Here is a 23,448-nt window from a genome sequence, read left to right as displayed (position 1 = left end):
AGGGTTCCCTTTTCTCCACACCCTCTCCAGCATTTATTGTTTCTAGATTTTTTGATGATGGCCATTCTTACTGGTGTGAGATGATATCTCATTCTGGTTTTGATTTGCATTTCTCTAATGATTAATGAAGTTGAGCATTCGTTCATGTGTTTCTTGGCACTCTGTATATCTTCTTTGGAGAAATGTCTATTTAGGTCTTCTGCCCATTTTTGGACTGGGTTGTTTGTTTTTTTGTTATTGAGCTGCATGAGCTGCTTATATATTTTGGAGATTAATCCTTTGTCAGTTGCTTCATTTGCAACTATTTTCTCCCATTCTAAGGGTTGTCTTTTGGACTTGTTTATGGTTTCCTTTGCGGTGCAAAAGCTTTGAAGTTTCATTAGGTCCCATTTGTTTACTTTGGTTTTTATTTGCATTTCTCTAGGAGGTGGGTCAAAAAGGATCTTGCTGTGATTTATGTCATAGAGTGTTCTGCCTATGTTTTCCTCTAAGAGTTTGATAGTTTCTGCCCTTACATTTAGGTCTTTAATCCATTTTGGGCTTATTTTTGTGTATGGTGTTAAAGAGTGATCTAATCTCATACTTTTACATGTACCTGTCCAGTTTTCCCAGCACCATTTATTGAACAGGCTGTCCTTTCTCCACTGTACATTTCTGCCTCCTTTATCAAAGATAAGGTGACCATATGTGCGTGGGTTTATCTCTGGGCTTTCTATCCTTTTCCATTGATCTATCTTCTGTTTTTGTGCCAATACCATACGGTCTTGATTACTGTAGCTTTGTAGTATAGTCTGAAGTCAGGGAGCCTGATTCCTCCAGCTCCGTTTTTCATTCTCCAGATTGCTTTGGATATTCTGGGTCTTTTGTGTTTCCATACCAATTGTGAAATTTTTTGTTCTAGTTCTGTGAAAAATACCAGTGGTAGTTTGATACGGATTTCATTGAATTTGTAGATTGCTTTGGGTAGTAGAGTCATTTTCACAATGTTGATTCTTCCAACCCAGAAACATGGTATATCTCTCCATCTATTTGTATCATCTTTAATTTCTTTCCTCAGTGTCTTATAATTTTCTCCATACAAGTCTTTTGTCTCCTTAGGTAGGTTTATTCCTAGATATTTTATTCTTTTTGTTGCACTGGTAAATGGGAGTGTTTTCTTGATTTCACTTTCAGATTTTTCATTATTAGTGTGTAGGAATGCCAGAGATTTCTGTGCATAAATTTTGTATCCTGCTACTTTACCAGCTTCATTGATTAGCTCTAGTAGTTTTCTGGTAGCATCTTTACGATTCTCTATGTATAGTATCATGTCATCCGCAAACAGTGACAGCTTTACTTCCTCTTTTCTGATTTGGATTCCTTTTATTTCCTTTTCTTCTCTGATTGCTGGGGCTAAAACTTCCAAAACTATGTTAAATAAGAGTGGTGAGAGTGGGCAACCTTGTCTTGTTCCTGATCTTAGTGGAAATGCTTTCAGCTTTTCACCATCGAGGACGATGTTGGCTGTAGGTTTGTCATATATGGCCTTTATTATGTTGAGGAAAGTTCCCTCTATGCCTACTTTCTGCAGGGTTTTTATCATAAATGGGTGTTGAATTTTGTCAAAAGCTTTCTCTACATCTATTGAGATGATCATATGGTTTTTCTCTTTCAGTTTGTTAATATGGTTTATCACATTGATTGTTTTGCATATATTGAAGAATCCTTGCATTCCTGGAATAAACCCTACTGGATCATGGTGTATGATCCTTTTAATGTGTTGTTGGATTCTGTTTGCTAGTATTTTGTTGAGGATTTTTGCATCTATGTTCATCAGTGATATTGGCCTGTAGTTTTCTTTCTTTGTGACATCCTTGTCTGATTTTCGTATCAAGGTGATGGTGGCCTCGTAGAAGGAATTTGGGAGTGTTCCTCCCTCTGCTATATTTTGGAAGAGTTTGAGAAGGATAGGTGTTAGCTCTTCTCTAAATGTTTGATAGAATTAGCCTGTGAAGCCATCTGGTCCTGGGCTTTTGTTTGTTGGAAGATTTTTAATCACAGTTTCAATTTCAGTGCTTGTGATTGGTCTGTTTATACTTTTATTTCTTCTTGATTCAGTCTTGGCAGGTTGTGCATTTCTAAGAATTTGTCCATTTCTTCCAGGTTGTCCATTTTATTGGCATAGAGTTGCTTGTAGTAATCTCTCATGATCTTTTGTACTTCTGCAGTGTCAGTTGTTACTTCTCTTTCATTTCTAATTCTATTGATTTGAGTCTTCTCCCGTTTTTTCTTGATGAGTCTGGCTAATGGTTTGTCAATTTTGTTTATCTTCTCAAAGAACCAGCTTTTAGTTTTATTGATCTTTGCTGTCATTTCCTTCATTTCTTTTTCATTTATTTCTGATCTGATTTTTATGATTTCTTTCCTTCTGCTGACTTTGGGTTTTTTTTGTTCTTCTTTCTCTAATTGCTTTAGGTGCAAGATTAGGTTGTTTATTCGAGATGTTTACTGATTCTTAAGGTAGGATTGTATTGCTGTAAACTTCCCTCTTAGAACTGCTTTTGCTGCATCCCATAGATTTTGGTTTGTCGTGTCTCCATTGTCATTTGTTTCTAGGTATTTTTAAATTTCCTCTTTGATTTCTTCAGTGATCACTTCGTTATTAAGTAGTGTATTGTTTAGCCTCCATGTGTTTGTATATTTTACAGATCTTTTCCTGTAATCGATATTTAGTCTCATAGCGTTGTGGGCGGAAAAGTTACTTGAAACAATTTCAATTTTCTTAAATTTACCAAGGCTTGATTTGTGACCCAAGGTATGATCTATCCTGGAGAATGTTTCATGAGCACTTGAGAAAAATGTGTATTCTGTTGTTTTTGGATGGAATGTCCTATAAATATCAATTAAGTCCATCTTTTTTAATGTATCATTTAAAGGTTGTGTTTCCGTATTTATTTTCGTTTTGGTTGGTCAGTCCATTGGTGAAAGTGGGGTGTTAAAGTCCCCTATTATGAATGTGTTACTGTAGATTTCCCCTTTTATGGCTGTTAGTATTTGCCTTGTTTATTGAGGTGCTGCTATGTTGGGTGCATAAATACTTACAATTGTTATATCTTCTTCTTGGATCGATCCCTTGGTCATTATGTAGTGTCCTTCTTTGTCTCTTCTAATAGTCTTTATTTTAAAGTCTATTTTGTCTGATATGAGAATTGCTACTCCAGTTTTCTTTTGGTTTCCATTTTCATGAAATATCTTTTTTCCAATCCCCTTACTTTCAGTCTGTATGTGTCTCTAGGTCTGAAGTGGCTCTCTTGTAGACGGCAAATATGTGGGTCTTGTTTTTGTATCCATTCAGCCAATTTGTATCTTTTGGTGGGAGCATTTAGTCTATTTACATTTAACGTAATTATCAATATGTGTGTTCCTATTCCCATTTTCTTAACTGTTTTGGATTCGTTATTGTAGGTCTTTTCCTTCTCTTGGTGTTTCTTGCCTAAAGAAGTTCCTTTAGCAGTTGTTGTAATGCTGGTTTGGTGGTGCTGAACTCTCTCAGCTTTTGCTTGTCTGTAAAGGTTTTAATTTCTCCATCAAATCTGAATGAGATCCTTTCTGGGTAGAGTAATCTTGGTTGCAGGTTTTTCTCCTTCATCACTTTAAATATGTCCTGCCACTCCCTTCTGGCTTGCAGAGTTTCTGCTGAAAGTTCAGCTTTTAACCTTATGGGGATTCCCTTGTGTGTTATTTGTTGTTTTTCCCTTGCTGCTTTTAGTATGTTTTCTTTGTATTTAATTTTTGACTGTTTGATTAATATGTGTCTTGACGTACTTCTCCTTGGATTTATCCTGTATGGGACTCTCTGTGCTTCCTGGACTTGATTAACTATTTCCTTTCCCATATTAGGGAAGTTTTCAGCTATAATCTCTTCAAATATGTTCTCAGTCCCTTTCTTTTTCTCTTCTTCTTCTGGAACCCCTATAATTCGAATGTTGGTGCGTTTAATGTTGTCCCAGAGGTCTCTGAGACTGTGCTCAGTTCTTTTCATTCTATTTTCTTTATTCTGCTCTGCAGTAGTTTTGTCCACAATTTTATCTTCCAGGTCACTTATCCGTTCTTCTGCCTCAGTTATTCTGCTATTGATCCCATCTAGAGTATTTTTAATTTCATTTGTTGTGTTGTTCATCGTTGTTTGTTTCATCTTTAGTTCTTCTAGGTCCTTATTAAATGTTTCTTGTATTTTGTCTATTCTATTTCCAAGTTTTTGGATCATCTTTACTATCATTATTCTAAATTCTTTTTCAGGTAGACTGACTATTTCTCCTTCATTTTTTAGGTCTGTTGGGTTTTTATCTTGCTCCTTCATCTGCTGTGTGTTTTTCTGTCTTCTCATTTTGCTTATCTTACTGTGTTTGGGGTCTCCTTTTTGCAGGGTGCAGGTTCGTAGTTTCCGTTTTTTTTGGTGTCTGTCTGCAGTGGCTAAGGTTGGTTCAGTGGGTTGTGTAGGCTTCGTGGTGGAGGGGACTGGTGCCTGTGTTCTGGTGAATGAGGCTGGATCTTGTCTTTCTGGTGGGCAGGTCCACATCCCACCCGCAATCCCCAGGACTGTCGTGGCTTCGGCTGCCAGGGCCCCTCCTGAGCTGGCAGCCTCAGTGAGGCTGCCCTCCCCTCGGGCTCTGTGTCAGTTCCATGACAGCGGAGGGAAGAGACCCCCAACCAGGAGTTCCAGCTCTGCGGAAACACGGGCTCCATCAAAGTCTTGTTTTAAAGTGACATTTTCTAACTTTAAAGCTAAAATACTAAAGTTTCTTAGAAAATTTTTACCCCCTAGCAAATGAAAACAAAGGATTTTAAAGCACTCTGTCTTAATATGTCATGCAATTGAAATGAAAAATTATTTTAATAATTTGTTTTTTAGTTTATGTACCTAATGTTGTTGGAATCAATTTCCAGCTTGACTTTATAGGAAATTTAAGGAGCATACTGGTATAGTGGAGAGAATATTGTCCGAAGAGTCTACAGAATTACTACTTCCAATTAGTTATTTAACCTTGAGCAAATTTCTTATTTTCTTGTGTCTTGATTTCTTCATTAGAAGTTGGGGGCGGGAGTTAGTCTAAAGAATTTAGAAAGATCCCATACAAATCGAACACCCTCAGTGGTCAGATTTTGCGTGTGTGTGCAGAAAGCCACCTGTCCTGTATACGTTTTTAATAATGTATGTGACAGTATTTTAAGCAAAATAGCTAAGATCCTTTTTCTTTTAAAGCTGTCTCCAACTTTCTCACTTCTTTTTTTCTGTGATTAAATTATCTTACAGATCTTTGCTGTAGCTTAATCAATTTATAAATATAAAACCAGCAGTATAGACAAATGGACTGGTTTTGGTTTTTCAGTCTCAATAATAAGGCAGCTTATACCAGGCAGGTTGACTGAAAGTGATAAGTTCGAATTTATTATTTATAGGTTGCCTTGTTCCAGAGAAAAATAGAAGTTCATGTTCATTTTTAAATCTTGTATGCTTTCTTCCTTTAATAACATGCATGTATTTAAAAAGTCCTAGTTAATAGTTATAATAGAGTTACTTTATATGGTATATTAAGGAGATTTAAGAAATACACTGAGATAGAAACTGACATCACCATTCGCTCTCTTTTATTACTTAAAGTTTGGCTTCTTTTTTTCCTCCTCCTTTTCTTATGTTTTGGGCCTGTTCACAGACTTTGTAACTTGGACGTTAAAGTCTTTAAAAGTGTATTTTCTGATGCTGCCCTAATTGAGTCATTCGTGTCACAACTAGTCACAAGTTGTTCTGTTCTTGGTAATTAGTTTCTCTTATGAAATAGAACTACTCTGATATAACAGAATACTTTAAACCACGCTTTCCTTTTCTCTTGATTTTTTTTAAGTCAGGAATAAGAAAAAAAAAGACTATGCCATGTGTTTATTTTATGTATCCAAACCTGTTCCCAGCTCATTTTATTTTCCTTTTGAAGCTCCCTGGTTATAGACAAATTTCTTAGCTTATAGTGTTACATAGTCATTCTCTTCTCTCTACTTTTACTTCTAAATCTCTTTTAAGAGTTTTGTCTTTTTTCCTGAACCTTTTGAATAAAGCATATCCTGAACCCAATAGAACAGGTTTTTAAAATTTATATAATTGTTTCTTCACAGAAAATTTTCATTATTTCCCAGGTCAAGCACCAAGAAGTGAAAGTGCTAATTATTTATGGTGTAAGAACCCACCTTTTGAGGGAGGAGTACTATGGAATTTGACATTACTCATACTTGGAAAAAAAAGTATCTTCAGATGAATTTATCACAATTAGGATTCTTGAGAGAAGACTTTTTACTATTCTGTCTGAATGTTCTTGTTTTTATATATCTAGGTTAGCTATGTTGTGGTTTTCTCATATTTATACTAATTATGATGTTGAGCTGTTAATGATCATCCATGTGCTCATCATTTTGTAGAAATCAAAAAATAAAATATTATAGTATTAGAATAAATTCTAAATGTTGTGTAAATTTGATATTTTTTATTCATTAAGTGGGTTTTACTGTGGCTTATTTTCCCTTAAAACTGTTACTTAAGTAGACAAATACATCTAGACTTTGGTCCCATTTTATAAATGATAGGCACATAATAATCAGTATTGCCAGATGAGTGGAACCAAAAGCCTTCACCTGTTCTAAAAATTGAGGCTGTAATGTTGAAATCATAATCTAAACTCATCATTATTCCTCTTGGAAGAATCACTTGAAGACAAATGTTGGCAGCCATTGTAACTAATGCAGTTGTACCTGAGTAAATCAAACATAATCAGAGTATATACCATTGAGGCTTTGTGACTTGAATTCATTCCTCAAAGTTAATAAAATGAAATGTATAGAAAGTAAATGATGTGAAGTTTGGTGATTTATAGTTCAGTTGTTCAACAGTGAAATGCATTTTAAATATACATTATTCATGAGCAAATTAGCTTGTTTGTAAGACATATGACAAAATTATGGCTTCTAGACAAAAAATAGGAATTGTTTAATAAAAATTTGTCTTTTTAAATTGAAGTATAGTTGATTTACAGTGTTTCAGATGTTCAGCAAAGTGATTCAGTTATATATATATTCTTTTTCAGATTCTTTTCTATTATAGGTTATTACAAGATATTGAATATAGCTCCCTGTTCTATACAGTAGGTCCTTAAGTCTTTTTTTTTACTTTAAATACTGGGTTTTATTGAAGCCTACCTCTAGTATAGTCCATTCTTCATTAGCCACAGCAATCTATATCTAATGATTTTTTTCCTTTTAATGATGTTATTGATTTCAAAGGTGTTTTTCTCCACTTAAATAAATATGAAAAAACAAGGGAATTTACATTTGCCACAGTTACTCTGCTCTTAGTTAATGAAGGTTTTATGTTATTCTTTCTGAGCACATACTAAGTACTCGTTGACTAATTCTGGTACTCAGTTTATCTTTATCTCTGTTGAGTATCTACTGCTCAAACTTGCTCATTCTTGAATCAGCACCAGCTTTTACTTTCTTCCCATTTTGAACAGGGTAGAAATTTGTGTCCTTTTACAGTATAATTCAGGGTTGACCAATACTCTGGTACTTTATATTAAATATTTTTTAATTGCTGTGTTGCATTCAGTGAAGCAGACATAAAATTCATTTTGTAGTCTTTTGTTTAAGACAATCTTATATTAACGTTTTAGGCATTGTGTAATAAGCTAGAGCATATAATTCTCTCAATATTTTTAATTTGTAAACAATTTTAATTTTTCTTTTTACAAATCACGTTTTAGACTTTTTAATTCTTCATCTAATGCTATGTCAATACTGCACCACACCGTAGTCTTTAAGTATGTGGCCAAGAATGTACTTAAGACATTAAAATGCCTTAAATTTACTTTCACCTTTTAGTATTCTTAATTTAAGAAATTTTCATGGCTTATATTTGGCTTGATTTAGAATTTGTAAAACTGTAAGTGTACAATTGATGTTTACCTTCAGGTAGTATGGGGATAGTGTATAGTTCATTTAACAAGAAAGATGCATTCTAACGATACATTATTTTATGGTAGTTGAGAACAGTCTGGGTTCAAATCCCAGCTCTTTTACATACTAGTTGGATTGACCTTAGGCAAATTACTTAATCTCTCTGTGCCTCAGCTTCCTTATCTATAAAATAGGGATGATGATAGTACCTACCTCAGGATTGTTATCAGGATCAAATTCATGTGAACAGTGTGTGGCACTTAAAAGTGCTCAGTACTTATTAGTTTTTACTTAAAAATTGATCACCAGAGTTAGAGAGATCGTAGGAACCATAGAGATGTGTTCCAAAAACATGGATGAATACTCTTGGACACATGTGTTGTTGAACTGAGCCAGTGATTATCTGTATTTATTTCAGAATAATTTCCTGCTCCAAAAGCAGACTTCTGATCTGTGTACAGACCAGAAATGCCTGGCAGAGATTCCTCCTAAGGAAACTGGAAATACCATTTGTTCAAAATGAAAATATTTTAGGTGACTTGTTAAATGAGTTTTCATTACAATGGAATTGAGGTTAGATAGGAGAAGTTTGAGAGCCAGTTAGGAATATCAATTAGCTTGTAAATACTGGTCAGTAATGCATCATTATTTTAGCACCCCCTAGGGTGCTGTAGTCTCCTCAAATGCATTCTTCAGATAGCTGAAATGTATCCTTTCAGGATTGAAATTTATTAGGATTGAAGTTTTTTAATAATTACCTTCCTAGCATGTTTCACACATTTCCTTTGCCATAGTATACTGAATATATGAAACATAATTTAACCTTTTTTTGTTTGTTTGTTTTGTTTTCTGGCCCCTAACTTTTTTTAATTTAATTTTTATTGGAGTATAGTTGATTTACAATGTTGTGTTAGTTTCAGGTGCACAGCAAAGTGAATCACTTATACATATACATATATCCATTCTTTTTTAGATTCTGTTCCTATATAGGCCATTACAGAGTACTGAGTAGAGTTCCCTGTGTTATACAGTAGGTCCTTACTAGTTACCTATTTTATATATAGTTAACCTTTTTCTTATAATTTAGGGATATTGTGAACATTATTTATTATATTTCATTGTAATCCCGTGATGCCCTTGAGGCCTATTGAGGTGTTTAAGTCTATTTGTTCCTATGCTAAATGACCCTAGACTGTGATGCTTTTATCATTTCTTACATCTACATTTTATATGTCTTCCTCCAGCTGTTTTCATGCAACTGTCAGGATGTTCTTTCTGGCCGCTCTTTCCACACACTGCTCTTCCCCCTTATTTGCTACTTGGAATCTGCAGAGGGCCAGAAAACAAGATAGCCAAGCTTATTGAAATTGACGTAATATTAACATAACCAAGTCCTGAGAAAGTGGTTGTGTTAGTCTATAGGTATTGTAACATCTACCTTGGGTGCTGAAGCCTTTCTTCAGGGGGGTTGGGCACACTTCCTCGTTCTTGATTGTGGGTGAAATACTTCTGAATAAATGAGGTCTTACTGTAATTGCAATGTAAACAGAGGTCAGTATTGGTTAAGTGTATTTGATACACTGATAGCAAATCATTGTTATCCATTAATGTAGGGGTTTTCTAAGCAACCCTAGGTTAGCCTAGTTATTTTATCTTATTAAAGTAGTAATGTTACATTTTTTTAATCTATAAATCAATTTAACTTCCCCTCCCTTCAGGTAATTTGATTCAAGTTTTAAGATTTTTAAATATTTGAAATTTATTTATTATGTTTTCCAAAGGTGAACAAGTTATATTTTTTACACACATAGTGCATCTTTCAAAACATACCTTACATCTTTATTTTCAACTCATCCTTTTTTTATATCCTAAATGAATCTAATATGGAATTTATTTTCTTTTAAAATAATTTGTAAATGAGCAAAACATCATCTCTGTAGCCCTTCCATTTGACATTCAGTTTCACTTTTTTACAGTACTTTTTCTAAGCAGCTTGAAATCTCTATTTTTGTGTACATGGTCCGTCAGTAACAGCTGCTTTATTCTGGGATTTGATGTTACAGGATGTTATTTATCTGTGATATGATTATATATTTATGAATACATAGTGTGAATATATATTTACGAATACATAGCGTGAATATATACACATATGTATATATATATACACATAAGTATATATATAAATGGATAATCAAGAATTTTATGTAGGTACTGGTTTATATAATCTTTTCTGCTTTTATGATTCTTTAAAGAAAATGTTATATACCTTTCATAAAAATGAGTTTAGATAATGATTTAACACAATCATTGGTGCCTTTTTGCTTTTCTCTTTTATTAGTATTGCCATGAAGCATGGATTTAATCTTGCAAATAAACTGATTTTTCCTAGTGATCTTAAGTTGACATTCAAGGGTTTGTTTTTTGTTTTGTTTTGTTTTTTCCATTAAGTTCTATTGAGAAAGTGCAAACTGACTCTGGAGTTACTCTGGAGTTTTTCATGGTTGGATTCAGAAACCAAACTGTGTACCATATGTCATGAAACTCAGTTCCTCACTTGGTATCATAAAGAAAATGTGTTTCTGACCTTTTCTGTCTTACTGACACAGTCATATTCTTACTTGGACTATATTACATAAATGACATTTGGCCTTTATGCCTATATGAAAGACAAGTTATGAGCCACATCGATCCCTATGTACATAAATTATTTAGTCCTAGTTAGGTTGTCCAACAAAATGCACTTGTTGACTAACCCATACGTAAAGTTTCTTTAAATGCATTTGGAACAATTTTGCTTACTTGTACGACTGCTGTGTGTGATAGTCTCAGAAGCTTGAGAAATAGAGTTCCTATTTTTTTCAGCAAGCATTCATTTAGGTCTTACATTCACATTTGTAATGTCATCAGTTTCTGGGTTAACATCTGTCATCATTGAAAGAATCATGGCTGATGAGTATGAAGTTAGATTCATAAAACTTTAGAACTAGAAGAAGTCTTGTAGATGGAACTAATTCCACTCCTTCCATTTAATCATGAGAACAGAGGCCAGAGAGATAAACTGACTTGGCCAAATTGATACAAAGACCAAAGTAATACCAAACCTGCATAGCCATCCTCTACTGTGTCACCCTGCTACTGCACATTAGACTTCTCACTTTTGTTACTTTTAAATGTGTACATTATTATTGTGCAAATTCTGAGTAGAAATCCCACTTCCCGTGTGTTTCAAAACAACAACTTGTAAGAAGGCAGTCATTTATGTGAGAAATGGGTGTTCCAAACCCAATTTTAGAGAACTGAAAGTGTTATTTCTGGTTTGTGTTGAGTGATGTCTGACTTCTGAGTTTCAGATGCTCTTGTTTCAGTGGTGCTGATTATGACTGCCACTCCACCAAAGTTTTTCAGTTATTACCCTTATGCTATGATCTATGAATTAAAACTTCTTTTGTAGTTTCTTTTTTTTTTAAATTGAAGTATAGTTGGTTTACAATGTTGTGTTGGTTCCTGGTGTGCAGCAAAGTGATGCAGTTATATATATATGTGTATGTGTGTGTATGTGTATACATATATATACATAAACACACATATATATATATAACTTCTTTCTCAGATTTTTTTCCATTATAGGTTATTACAAAATATTGAATATAGTTCCCTGTGCTATAAAGTAGGGCCTTGTTGTTTATCTGTTTATATTTAGTAGTGTTTATCTGTTGATTCCAAGCTCCTAATTTATCCCTCACCCCACCTTTCCCCTTTGATAACTATAACTTTGTTTTCCATGTCTATGAGTCTGTTTCTGTTTTGTAAATAAATTCATTTGTGTCATTTTTTAGATTCCACATATAAGTGATATCATATAGTATTTGTCTTTCTCTTTCTGACTTACTTCACTTAGTATGATCATCTCCAAGTCCATTCATGTTGCTGCAAATGGCATTATTTCATTCTTTTTTTCATGGCTGAGTAATATTCCACTGTATATGTATACCATAACTCCTTTACCCATTCATCTGTTGATGGAAAATTAAGTTGCTTCCATGTCTTGGCTATTATAAATAGTGCTGCTGTGAACACTGTGGTGCATGTATCTTTTCAAATTAGAATTTTATTCAGATACATGCCCAGCAGTGGGATTGCTGGATCATATGGTAGTTCTATTTTTAGTTTTTTAAGTAACCTCCACACTGTTCTCCATAGTGGTTGTACCAATTTATATTCCCAGCAGTGTAAGAGGGTTCCCTTTTCTCCACACCCTCTCCAGCATTTATTTGTAGTCTTTTCGATGATGGTCATTCTGACTGGTGCGAGGTGGTACCTCATTGTAGTTTTGATTTCCATTTCTCTAATTTTTTTTGGAGTATAGTGGATTTACAATGTTGGGTTACTTTCTCCTGTACAGCAAAATGAATCAGTTATAAATATACATATATCCACTCTTTTTTTAGATTATTTTCCCATGTAGGCCATTACAGAGTATTGAGTAAAATTCCCTGTGCTATACAGTAGGTCCTTACTAATTATCTATTTTATATATAGTAGTGTGTATATGTCAATCCTAATCTCCCAGTTTATCCCTCCCTCCCTTTCCCCCCAGTAACCATAAGATTGTTTTCTACATCTGTGACTCTATTTCAGTTCTATAAATAAGTTCATTTGTACCATTTTTTTAGATTCCACATATAAGTGATATCATATGATATTTGTCTTTCTCTGTCTGACTTACTTCACTCAGTATGACAATCTCTAGGTCCATCCATGTTGTAACTGGCATTATTTTGCTCTTTTTTATAGCTGAGTAATATTCAATTATATATATATATATACCACATCTTCTTTATCCATTCCTCTGTTGATGGACATTTAGGTTGCTTCCATGACCTGGCTACTGTAAATAGTGCTGCAATGAACATTGGGGTGCATGTATCCTTTCAAATTACAGTTTTCTTCGGGTATATGCCCAGGAGTGAGATTGCTGGATCATATGGTAGCTCTATTTTTAGTTTTTTAAGGAACCTCCTTATTGTTCTCCATAGTGGCTGTACCAATTTACATTCCCACCAACAGTGTAGAAGGGTTCCCTTTTCTCCACACCCGCTGCAGCATTTATTGTTTGTAGATTTTTTGATGATGGCCATTCTGACTAGTGTGAGGTGATAACTCATTGTAGTTTTGATTTGCATTTATCTAATAATTAGCGATGTTGAGCATCTTTTCATGTGCTTCTTGGTCATCTGTATGTCTTCTTTGGAGGAATGTCTATTTAGATCTTCCACCCATTTTTTGATCAGTTTTTGTTGTTGTTTTTGTTATTGAGCTGCATGAGCTGTTTGTATATTTTGGAGTTTAATCCCTTGTTGGTTGCTTTGTTTGCAAATATTTTCTCCCATTCTATGGGTTGTCAATTTGTTTTGTTTATGGTTTCCTTTGCTGTGCAAAAGCTTTTAAGTTTCATTAGGTCCCATTTGTTTATTTTTGTTTTTATTTTCATTACACTAAGAGGTGGATACAAAACAATATTGCTGCGATTTATATCAAAGAGTGTTCTCCCTAGGTTTTCCTCTATGAATTTTATAGTATCCGGCCTTACATTTAGGTCTTTAATCCATACTGAGTTTATTTTTCTGTATAGTGTCAGAGAATGTTCTAATTTCATTCTTTTACATGTAGCTTTCCTGTTTACCCCACACCACTTATTGAAGAGACTGTCTTTTCTCCATTGTATATTCTTGCCTCCTTTGTCATAGATTAATTTAACATAGGTGCATGGATTTATTTCTGGACATTGTATCCTGTTCCTATATTTCTGTTTTTGTGCCAGTACCATACTGTCTTGATTACTGTAGCTTTGTAGAATAGTCTGGTCAGGGAGCCTGATTCCTCCAGCTCCATTTTTCTTTCTCAAGATTGCTTTGGCTATTTGCGGTCTTCTGTGTTTCCATACAAAGTTTGAAATTTTTTGTTCTAGTTCTGTAAAAAATGCCACCAATAATTTGATAGGGATTGCATCGAATCTTTAGATTCCTTTGGATAGTATAGTCATTTTCACAGTATTGATTCTTCCAGTCCAAGAACATGGTATATCTCTCCATCTGTTTGTGTCATCTTTTATTTCTTTCATTAGTATCTTATAGTTTTCTGAGTACAAGTTTTTTGCCTCCTTAGGTAGATTTATTCCTAGATATTTTATTCTTTTTGATGTGATGGTAAATGGGATTGTTTCCTTAATCTCTCTTTCTGATCCTTCATTATTAGTGTATAGCAAGAGATTTCTGTATCTTGCAACTCTAGCAAATTCATTGATGAGCTCTAGGAGTTTTCTGGTAGCATCTTTAGGATTTTCTCTGTATAGGATCATGTATAGGATCTGTATAGGATCATGTCATCTGCAAATAGTGACAGTTCTACTTCTTTTCCAATTTGGATTCTTTTTTTTTTTTTTTTTTTTTTTTTTTTTTTTTTTTTTTTTTTTTTATGCGTTACGCGGGCCTCTCACTGTTGTGGCCTCTCCCGCTGCGGAGGACAGGCTCCGGACGCGCAGGCTCAGCGGCCATGGCTCACGGGCCCAGCCGCTCCGCGGCACGTGGGATCCTCCCAGACCGGGGCACGAACCCGTGTCCCCTGCATCGGCAGGCGGACTCTCAACCACTGCGCCACCAGGGAAGCCCCCAATTTGGATTCTTTTATTTCTTTTTCTTCTCTGATTGTCATGGCCAGGACTTCCAAAACTATGTTGAATAAAAGTGGCAAGAGAGGACATCCTTGTCTTGTTTCTGATCTTAGAGGAAATGCTTTCAGCTTTTTACCATTGAGTATGATGTTAGCTGTGAGTTTCTCATATATGGCCTCTGTTAGGTTGAGGTAATTTCCCTCTTTGCCCACTTTCTGGAGAGTTTTTATCATAAATGGGTGTTGAATTTTGTCAAAAGTTTTTTCTGCATCTATTGAGATGATCTTATGGTTTTTATTCTTCAGCTTGTTAATGTGGTATATCACATTGATTGGTTTGTATATATTGTAAAATCCTTGCATCCCTGGGATAAACCCCACTTGTTCATGGTGTATGATCCTTTTAATGTGCTGTTGGATTCTGTTTTCTAGTATTTTGTTGAGAATTTTTGCTTCTATGTTCATCAGTGATTTTGGCCTGTGATTTTCCTCTTTTATGGTGTCTTTGTCTGGTTTTGGTATCAGGGTGATGGTGGCCTCATAGAATGAGCTTGAGACTGTTCCTTCCTCTGCAGTTTTTTGGAAGAGTTTGAGAATAGGTGTTAACTCTTCTCTAAATGTTTGATGGAATTCCCCTGTGAAACCATCTGTTCCTGGACTCTTGGAACTTTTTAAATTCAGTACTTGTGATTGTTCTGTTCATATTTTGTTTCTTCCTGGTTCAGTCTTGGAACATTGTACCTTTCTAAGAATTTGTCCATTTCTTCTAGGTTGTCCATTTTATTGGCACATAGTTGCTTGTGGTAGTCTCTTATGATCTTTCGTATTTCTGTGGTGTCAATTGTAACTTCTCCTTTTTCATTTCTAATTTTATTGATTTGAGTCATCTTCTGTTTATTTTTTTTGATGAGTCTGGCTAAAGGTTTATCAATTTTATCAATTTTATTTTCTCAAAGAACCAGCTTTTAGTTTCATTGATCTTTTCTGTTGTTTTCTTTATTTCTATTTCATTTATTTATACTCTGATCTTTATGATTGCTTTCCTTCTACTAACTTTGGGTTTTGTTTGTTATTCTTTCTCTGGTTGCTTACGGTGTAAGGTTAGGTGTTTATTTGAGATTTTTCTTGTTTCCTGAGGTACAATTGTATTGCTGTAAACTTGCCTCTTAGAATTGCTTTTGTTGCATCCCATAGGTTTTGGATTGTCGTGTTTTTGTTGTCATTTGTTTCTAGGTATTTTTTGACTTCCTCTTTAATTTCTTCGGCGAACCGTTGGTTGTTTAGTAACATATTGTTTAGTCTCCACGTGTTTGTGTTTTTACAGGTTTTTTCTTCCTGTAGTTTGTTTCTAATCTCATAGTGTTGTGGTCAGAAAAGATGCTTGGCATGATTTCAGTTTTCTTAAATTTACTGAGGCTTGATTTGTGGCCCAGTATGTGATCTTCCTCGAGACTGTTCCATGTGCACTTGAGAAAAAAGTGTATTCTGCTGCTTTCAGATGGAATGCTCTATAAATATCAACTAAATCCATCTGGTCTAATGTGCCATTTAAGGCCTATGTTTCCTTATTGATATTCTGTCTGGATGATCTGTCCATTGGTGTAAGTAGGTTGTTAAAGTCCCCCCACTATTATTGTGTTACTGTCGATTTTCCCTTTTATGGCTGTTAGCATTTGGCTTATATGTTGAGGTGCTCCCACATTTCTCTAATAATTAATGATGTTATGCATTTTTCATGTGCCTTTTGGCCATGTGTATGTCGTCTTTGGAGAAATGTCTATTTAGGTCTGCCCATTTTTTGATTGGGTTGTTTGTTTCTTGATATTGGGCTGTGTAACTTTTTGTATGTTTTGGAAATTAAGCCCTTATTGGTCACATCACTTGCAAATATTTTCTCCCATTCCGTAGATTGTCTTTTCGTTTTGTTTTGCACAGCTTTTGCTGTGCAAAAGCTTATAAATTGAATAGGATATTTTGCAGTTTCTTTAATGCCAATACAAAGCTAAATATATTGCCAAGAGAAGAATTGTGACAGAGAACACATTTTGTCATCTTTTAGCCTGTTAAGCCTTTAAGCAGTTGCTAAATGAAGTAAAAGGAGCATACTTTATAAAAGGTAGAGTCAAGGTTTAAACCATTTTTTGAGTCAGTTATTATCTCACATGATGCCAGTGGCTAATGTTTCCAGTTCTATTGCATCTTCCACAATCTGTTATAGTTGTTAATTGGCACTAATGAATGTAATACTTTTAGGAAAGCAGTTGCCCCATATGATCTAATTTGTGGTCATTTTTAGCATTTACTGAGCAAGTTAGTTTCGTGGAGAGGAGTTAAGGTCACAGAATAGAAAGGAGCATTTTACACAGAGTTAAATTTTGGTAGAAATATGACAACATGTTCTATAGGTATGGTTTTGCAATTATGTTAACACCTTAAGGTATTGAAACCTTTTTGCTCATGTAACCCTCAAACACGTATAATTTGTATAATTTGACATATACAGTTTTTCGTCATAAGATTCAAATAATCACCAAGAGTGTAGTTTCTAACATTATAAATGTTGGTATGTAATGGTAAAATGGTAACATCACCCCTTTAAATGTATTCAATGGAATTTAAGTATCAGAGATATTTGATACCCACTATCACCCACTTCAAATAATAAATAGAGATAGATTTTTTAAAAATTTCCGAAGACAGTATGCTTAAAATATGTCTTCTGGATTCAGTAATTAATCCAATTATATTTGTGCAAAATTAATCAAACTATCAAATATATTACAGTTTTGATAAAGGATTATTAAACACAAAGTAAATTTCTTGAAATGTATTGCTAAATAAAATTGCAGGAGGTGAGGTTGAGCATCTGGACAGTGACTCCCTTAGAGTTATTTACCTTGTGGAAAGTCCTCTTGTATCTTTATACACCTCCCAGTTTGAATGTTGCTGCCTTAAGTGACTAGCTGTACCTTCTGCAGGTGATTATTACAGTTACACAACATTGTTCAGTGACTAAGAGCAGGCACTCTAGAGGCAGACCACGTGGGCTTGAATTCCAACTCTGAGCCCCAGCTCTTCCTTTTAGTAGTTGCATAACTTTGGGAAATCTGCTTAACTCCACTGTTCCTCTGTTTTCTCTCCTGTAAAATGAAGATAATAGTTGGCTGTTGCACAGGTAAAATGAAGTAATACTTCTGACATGCTTAGAGTAGTGTCTGACACATGGAAGTTCACCATACAGTAAATTCTAGATAATCTTTTAAATTATTTTGAGAATTTTAAATATATATCTTAAAGCATCTGTGAGCATTTTTCAGGCAGATTTAAGTAATTTGAGGATTATCCACTTATGCTTTCCTTACTTCTACCCTGGTCAGTCAGATAATTTTTCCACACTTCATATAAGTAATTAGTAAAATTTTCCCTATGCATGTGTATGCATACATATATTTGTATGCACATGTATGTCTTCCTAAGACTGTGAGTACTTAATGTCTGCTCATGGCAGGGAAGCGAATTGTCTTTAGCCACAAATGTTTATTAAACACCTATTGAAAAGTGAAAGTTATATTCGACTAAGAGGAAAACTGACTCTAAAACTTGCCCTTGCTAAAGACTTATGAGATGTATGAAGATTAATAAACCAATTTTGAAAATAATCTGAATTTTAAAAAAATAATACAATCAACCTCTGATCTGAAAAGAAGCAATAAATTCAGAGTAACCTATACAAGGAAGTGACATAGATAACAGGAAAAGCGGGTAATAAGCAGGGAGAAAAAATAGTTGTTCATACCTTAAATTTGTAAATGAATTAATAATGTAGCATCGGGATTCCCTGGTGGCACAGTGGTTGAGAGTCCGCCTGCCTATGCAGGGGACACGGGTTTGTGCCCCGGTCCGGGAAGATCCCACATGCTGCAGAGTGGCTGGGCACGTGAGCCATGGCCGCTGAGCCTGCACGTCCGGAGCCTGTGCTCCGCAACGGGAGAGGCCACAACAGTGAGAGGCCCGTGTACCGCAAAAAAAAAAAAAAAGTAGCATCTAAGCAGAATCAAGGTATTAGAATTCAAGGTATAGATGTCTTTAATTTTTCCTTCTAAGAATTGTAATAAAAGTTATTAAGTACAAGATGATAATCTGACTTTATTACTAGAAATTTTTGCTAGCATTCCATGAACTGAACTCTGTTACACTGTTAGGAAACATAAGGATATAGTTACTCTGGTGTATTTCTTTTATATATCCTGACTTATAGAACTAGTAGTTTACAGTTAAGATATTTTTCAAGATATGCTTTTTTTTTAATATTCATGTTCATCTGCTTTTCCCCCTAGTGTACGTTAATTGAATAGGAAAGAACTGGAAAATTGAGAACTTTGACATGAACGTTGGTATTTTGTGAGACTGTGGGATAAGAGAGGACAGTTTCTCTCAAGTGTTACATCAGATATTTCTGCCTTTATAGTTATATACTCTGTTTAATTCAGCATTTATCTAGGGACTTTAAACTCCCTCCCTACCAAAGTTATATTGCATTTGAAAATTTTAAGTTCATTAGGAATAATTTTGTTGTAAAGGTTATATATTGAAATACTGTATATCCTTCAATATCCCAGAACCAATGGGAATCATTGTTATAGTCATATAAAAACATTGCTTAAATAAGGTAGATATTTTATTAGGCCATACATAAGACAGGAACTTTCTTAGAATAATATCACTTTCTTTGGTGCACCTGGAAAAAAATACTACAAAATTTGATTTTAGCTCACATGGTTATTAAGAGTCCCTTTATGCTTAGACATATTTTAGAGTAGAATATGGAATTAATTTTAATAAAGTGAATTCTATTCTGATGTTGCACTTCCATGATAAACTTTGAACCATGTTCCTGGGGTTTTAAAAAGTCTACTAGCCTAAAGTAAACTTTAGAAAAGAAGTGCATGTACTTCTCTACTGGTGTTTTAGGAGTAGGAATGTCTCAGTTCTTATACTTTTCTCTAATATATATTCTTTCTGCCATAATTCTGTTCTGCCCTAAACCCTTTCCAAAACCAGAAGAATTACTCCCATTTAGGGATCCCCTTAGTTCTTCCTTTCAGTATGTAGAACCTTTTGTCCTTCCTTTGCCCTTTGTATGTAGGCCTTTAGGAATTCTAAGTGCCTTAGGCTACAGTATTTCACTTCTGTGAAGGACCTTTTTTGTACATGGTATTCTGTAACCCAAACATTCTCTGAGGTCTGGGCCCCATGAACCTATAAATGCAAAACAAAGTGATTTGGAAATCCTGAAAATATTACACAAGTTTTGACTTGTGCCATATTATGGACTTTTAAGTATGATTCAACTAAGCTAACAGTGTTCCCCAAAAAACTTTCTTAGAGAACCCTATAACGAATAGATGTTTTGTTTTTAACTTGTCAGTAAAGCTTGTATAAATGGGTTTTTCTGTCTGAAGAATACTGTGTGTTCTCTAGGTAAAAAAATAGTCCACTTTTAGTCTTTTTTATACAATATTTTGCTTAGCAGTCCTTTATCCACCCTCGTTGGGAATGTTGTAAGGATAGCTTAAGCTCTTTCTATGAGTAAATGGTTTCCTAAGCTTTTTTACCTTGCTGGTTTTACATAACCATCAACTGGTACTTGGTCTTGAGTCTTAGTGTGCTCCCTCTTGGTTATTAGTTAACATATATTTTTGCTATTTTTTTTAACACATAGCATATTGTTATGGTTTTTACATGTCCTCCATCACTAGATTATAAAGTTCTTAAAGACAGGAGCCATGACGTGCTTGGCTCTATTCCCAATGGCACCAGCTTAGTGCCTTGAATATGAGTACACAGTGAAATTTGTGATAAGCAGGAACTCAAAATATTTTTTTTTTAAACAGATTTGGTTCATTTGACTTGTACGTCTTCTAAAACAGCAAGAGAAGATTTAGAACCAGTTGTGCAGAAATTGTTTACTCCATATACCGAAAAGGAGATAGGTAAGAACAATAATCAGTGATTCATGATGGAAAGGTAACGTGACCACTTTACTCCTCTTTAGAGATCTCAGGAAGGTTTCTGCAACCTGAATTGAAAGGTGATGTATTCAGCACCAAGGCTTGCATGTTTTACTAGGATGACTAAGCACATTCTCTTCCTAAAAATGGGGAAATATTTATAATAAGAGAAAAAGCTACATCTCACACACAGTGTATATAATTAAGTGCAAAAATATAAATTTATATGTGTACATACTCATATGCATAGAAAGAAGACTCAGGAAATCTCTCAGTTTTGGTGGGATTATGTATAATTTTTTTTCCTTTTAATTTTCTTTATTTTATAGACATTGTATGAAGAGCATATATTCCTTTATCAGAAAAAGTTATCTTCATTTATAAAGAAAAAAAAAAAAACTTGGTTCAACTGAGAGAAAGTTAAGCTATTAATTGGCAAATGTAGGAATCCTTCCTAACCAATAATTGTCTTTTCATGCATTGCATGCTAGTGATGTGATAAATATTTAGCTTTCAAAACATATATGCCACTTTGCTGCCTACTCATGGTAGAAAGATGCTTTTCAACCACGAATTTTTTAACTTTTCTCCCCGCATCATAGGGTAGCCCTTGTAGCTGTGAATGGAGCAAATTGTAGTGAATTCTATGTGTAGGTGATCAAAACATGGCCTAATGGATCTTATTCATTTATATGAAGTGACGGTGATTTTCATTATAGGATTTAGATGTCCACTTGAATCCTGGCCAGTTCATTAATTCATATATCTTCATTTTCTTTGGATGTTATGTTTGTTCAGGCAACCATTTATTTACCCCTACCTATTGTATTTCCTTTTAGCTCATCTTCTGTGTGTCTTGTTTGTTTTCTTTGCAAGATAGTGCATAAAGGGGCATTTACATTTACATAGGAAAACAAACTGCTCCATTCTCAGGAGCTAATATCGGTATAATTAATTTCTTTTTGGGCTGCTTGAATCAAATTCTGCAGTCTGAAAATTTACTTCACTTTAGTTTGGAATTTAATTTGTTTCATATTTACTTTTTTTTTCCATTGGAAAGTCTCATATAAATGTACTGCTAAAAATTTGATTGCAGAGTTACAATACACAATAATATTCCTAAATGTAAAATGGAATAATAGTTTTGTCTTTGGCTTTAGTTACCTTGCTTATAAAAACTCAGAACTCCTTCTTTATTTCTGAATTTTTTCATAATTTTTGGTTGTAATTTCATTGTGTGGTGGTCCCAAATAATATACTAAATTTGAATATTGTATCATTGCTCTTCACTTTTTAAATGCATTTTCTTTTTTAAAAAATCAAGATGGGTAAATTACATATTCATTACTTAGCATCCTCTAGCCATTTTAGATTTTTAAACATTAATCTTAATGGTTAATGTGATCCCATTTTGAAATGATGTATTGTTTAGAACCTGAGTGAAATTCTTTAGTAAGAACTATGTGCTCAGAGGGGTCCTCAGGTGCACTGAGGCACTGAAAAGCCAGTTTTCACTGACACATAGGCCTTTTTATAATCAGGATGAGGTAGTGGTCATATTTTAATTAAAATGTCAGAACAAATACTGTTGGAGTTATTGAAAATGAATCACCAGATAAAGTGAGCACTGGGCCATGGCAGGTCAAAGAGGCAAAGTCACCTGGAGAAGAGAACTCAATTCATTTTCCTGCCTAAATGAGGAAGAAGGAACTTTATGAGTAATATGAACTTTTAATACATTAAAGCACATTCTTCTCTGTAGCAAAAGCCCCTATTTTCACAGATTGATGGCTTTTACTATTATGTTTTAATTATTTGACAATGATATGAAACCTTATGATTTAAAGCTTTATAAATATTTTGTTTTAAAATGTGTGCCAGAGGAATAACATTATTTAAGCTTATTTTCTTTTTATTCGACTTATATGTTCTGTGTAGTGCTGCGCTTCCTGAGCTTTTGTGAAAGTCAGCCTAGTCACTTTGCAATGAAGTTTTTTTATAGTATTAAAAGATAATGTTCTCTTCTCAAACACAGTACTTCTTTGCCTTTGTATCTGAGGAATCCAATAGCCTTGTGAAGGTATTCCTTCTATTCCCTCTCTTTCTTACCTGTTCATGTTTAAGGTATCAGCTGGAGCTCGTGACATATGCTCTGTCTTAAGAAGCAGTTGTACTAATACTTCTAAGAGCCCTACTTCCCAGCCTCCTTTAAGAGCATCAGAAATCTCTAAACTCTTCCCTACTTCACAGTCCAAGGAAATTTCAGATACTTTATGCTTAATAAACCTGATTCTGCAGGTGAGAAAATGAGGTGATTGCTCACCATTCATATGTGCATTAATTCTTCCAGATTCCATAATATCCTTCAAAGCATAGGTAGAACTTTCCTAAGTGATTTCTTATTTTACCCAGGAAATTGAGATTTTTCCATACAAATTGAAGCAAGAATTTCATTAGTACAATATCTTCAAATGTCTGCAGTGTAATATCATCACTGAACCATCTTCTTTCTCTTTTTCCCTCCATTGGGCACAGCATGTGGCATTATCTCATTCTATCTCATTCAGTTCCTATCTCAAAAAATCAGCACTGCCTAAATGCAGGAATTCCCCTTATAGGTGTCATTTTGAAATAGGTGGCTGGTGAGGGTGTTTTTACTGAGCTGAGAAGTAAAATGCCTTATCTTAATTCCTTTTTCTATTTGTTGTGTCCAGTCTAGGTCACAGCTGTGGCAGTCTTCCTACTCTCTTGGTCTTGTGCTACTGTGCTATGTTGCTAAAATAGTTCA

General features: G+C 34.4%; 1 protein-coding gene across 1 annotated transcript in view; it reads left to right on the top strand.

Annotated features, from left to right (window-relative positions):
• CHM (CHM Rab escort protein) overlaps positions 1-23,448 on the top strand; it is a 210,795-nt gene that overhangs the window by 175,215 nt on the left and 12,132 nt on the right. Inside the window, exon 13 of the mRNA XM_032620454.1 lies at positions 20,544-20,642. Within this exon, the coding sequence (XP_032476345.1) occupies positions 20,544-20,642 (99 nt within the window). The remainder of the gene's footprint in view (positions 1-20,543; positions 20,643-23,448) is intronic.

The sequence above is a fragment of the Phocoena sinus genome, chromosome X (genome assembly GCF_008692025.1).
Source record: "Phocoena sinus isolate mPhoSin1 chromosome X, mPhoSin1.pri, whole genome shotgun sequence".
Taxonomy (NCBI): Eukaryota; Metazoa; Chordata; class Mammalia; order Artiodactyla; family Phocoenidae; genus Phocoena; species Phocoena sinus.
The sequence above is the reverse complement of the archived record's forward strand: the minus strand, read 5'-3'. Positions and strand labels throughout refer to the sequence as shown.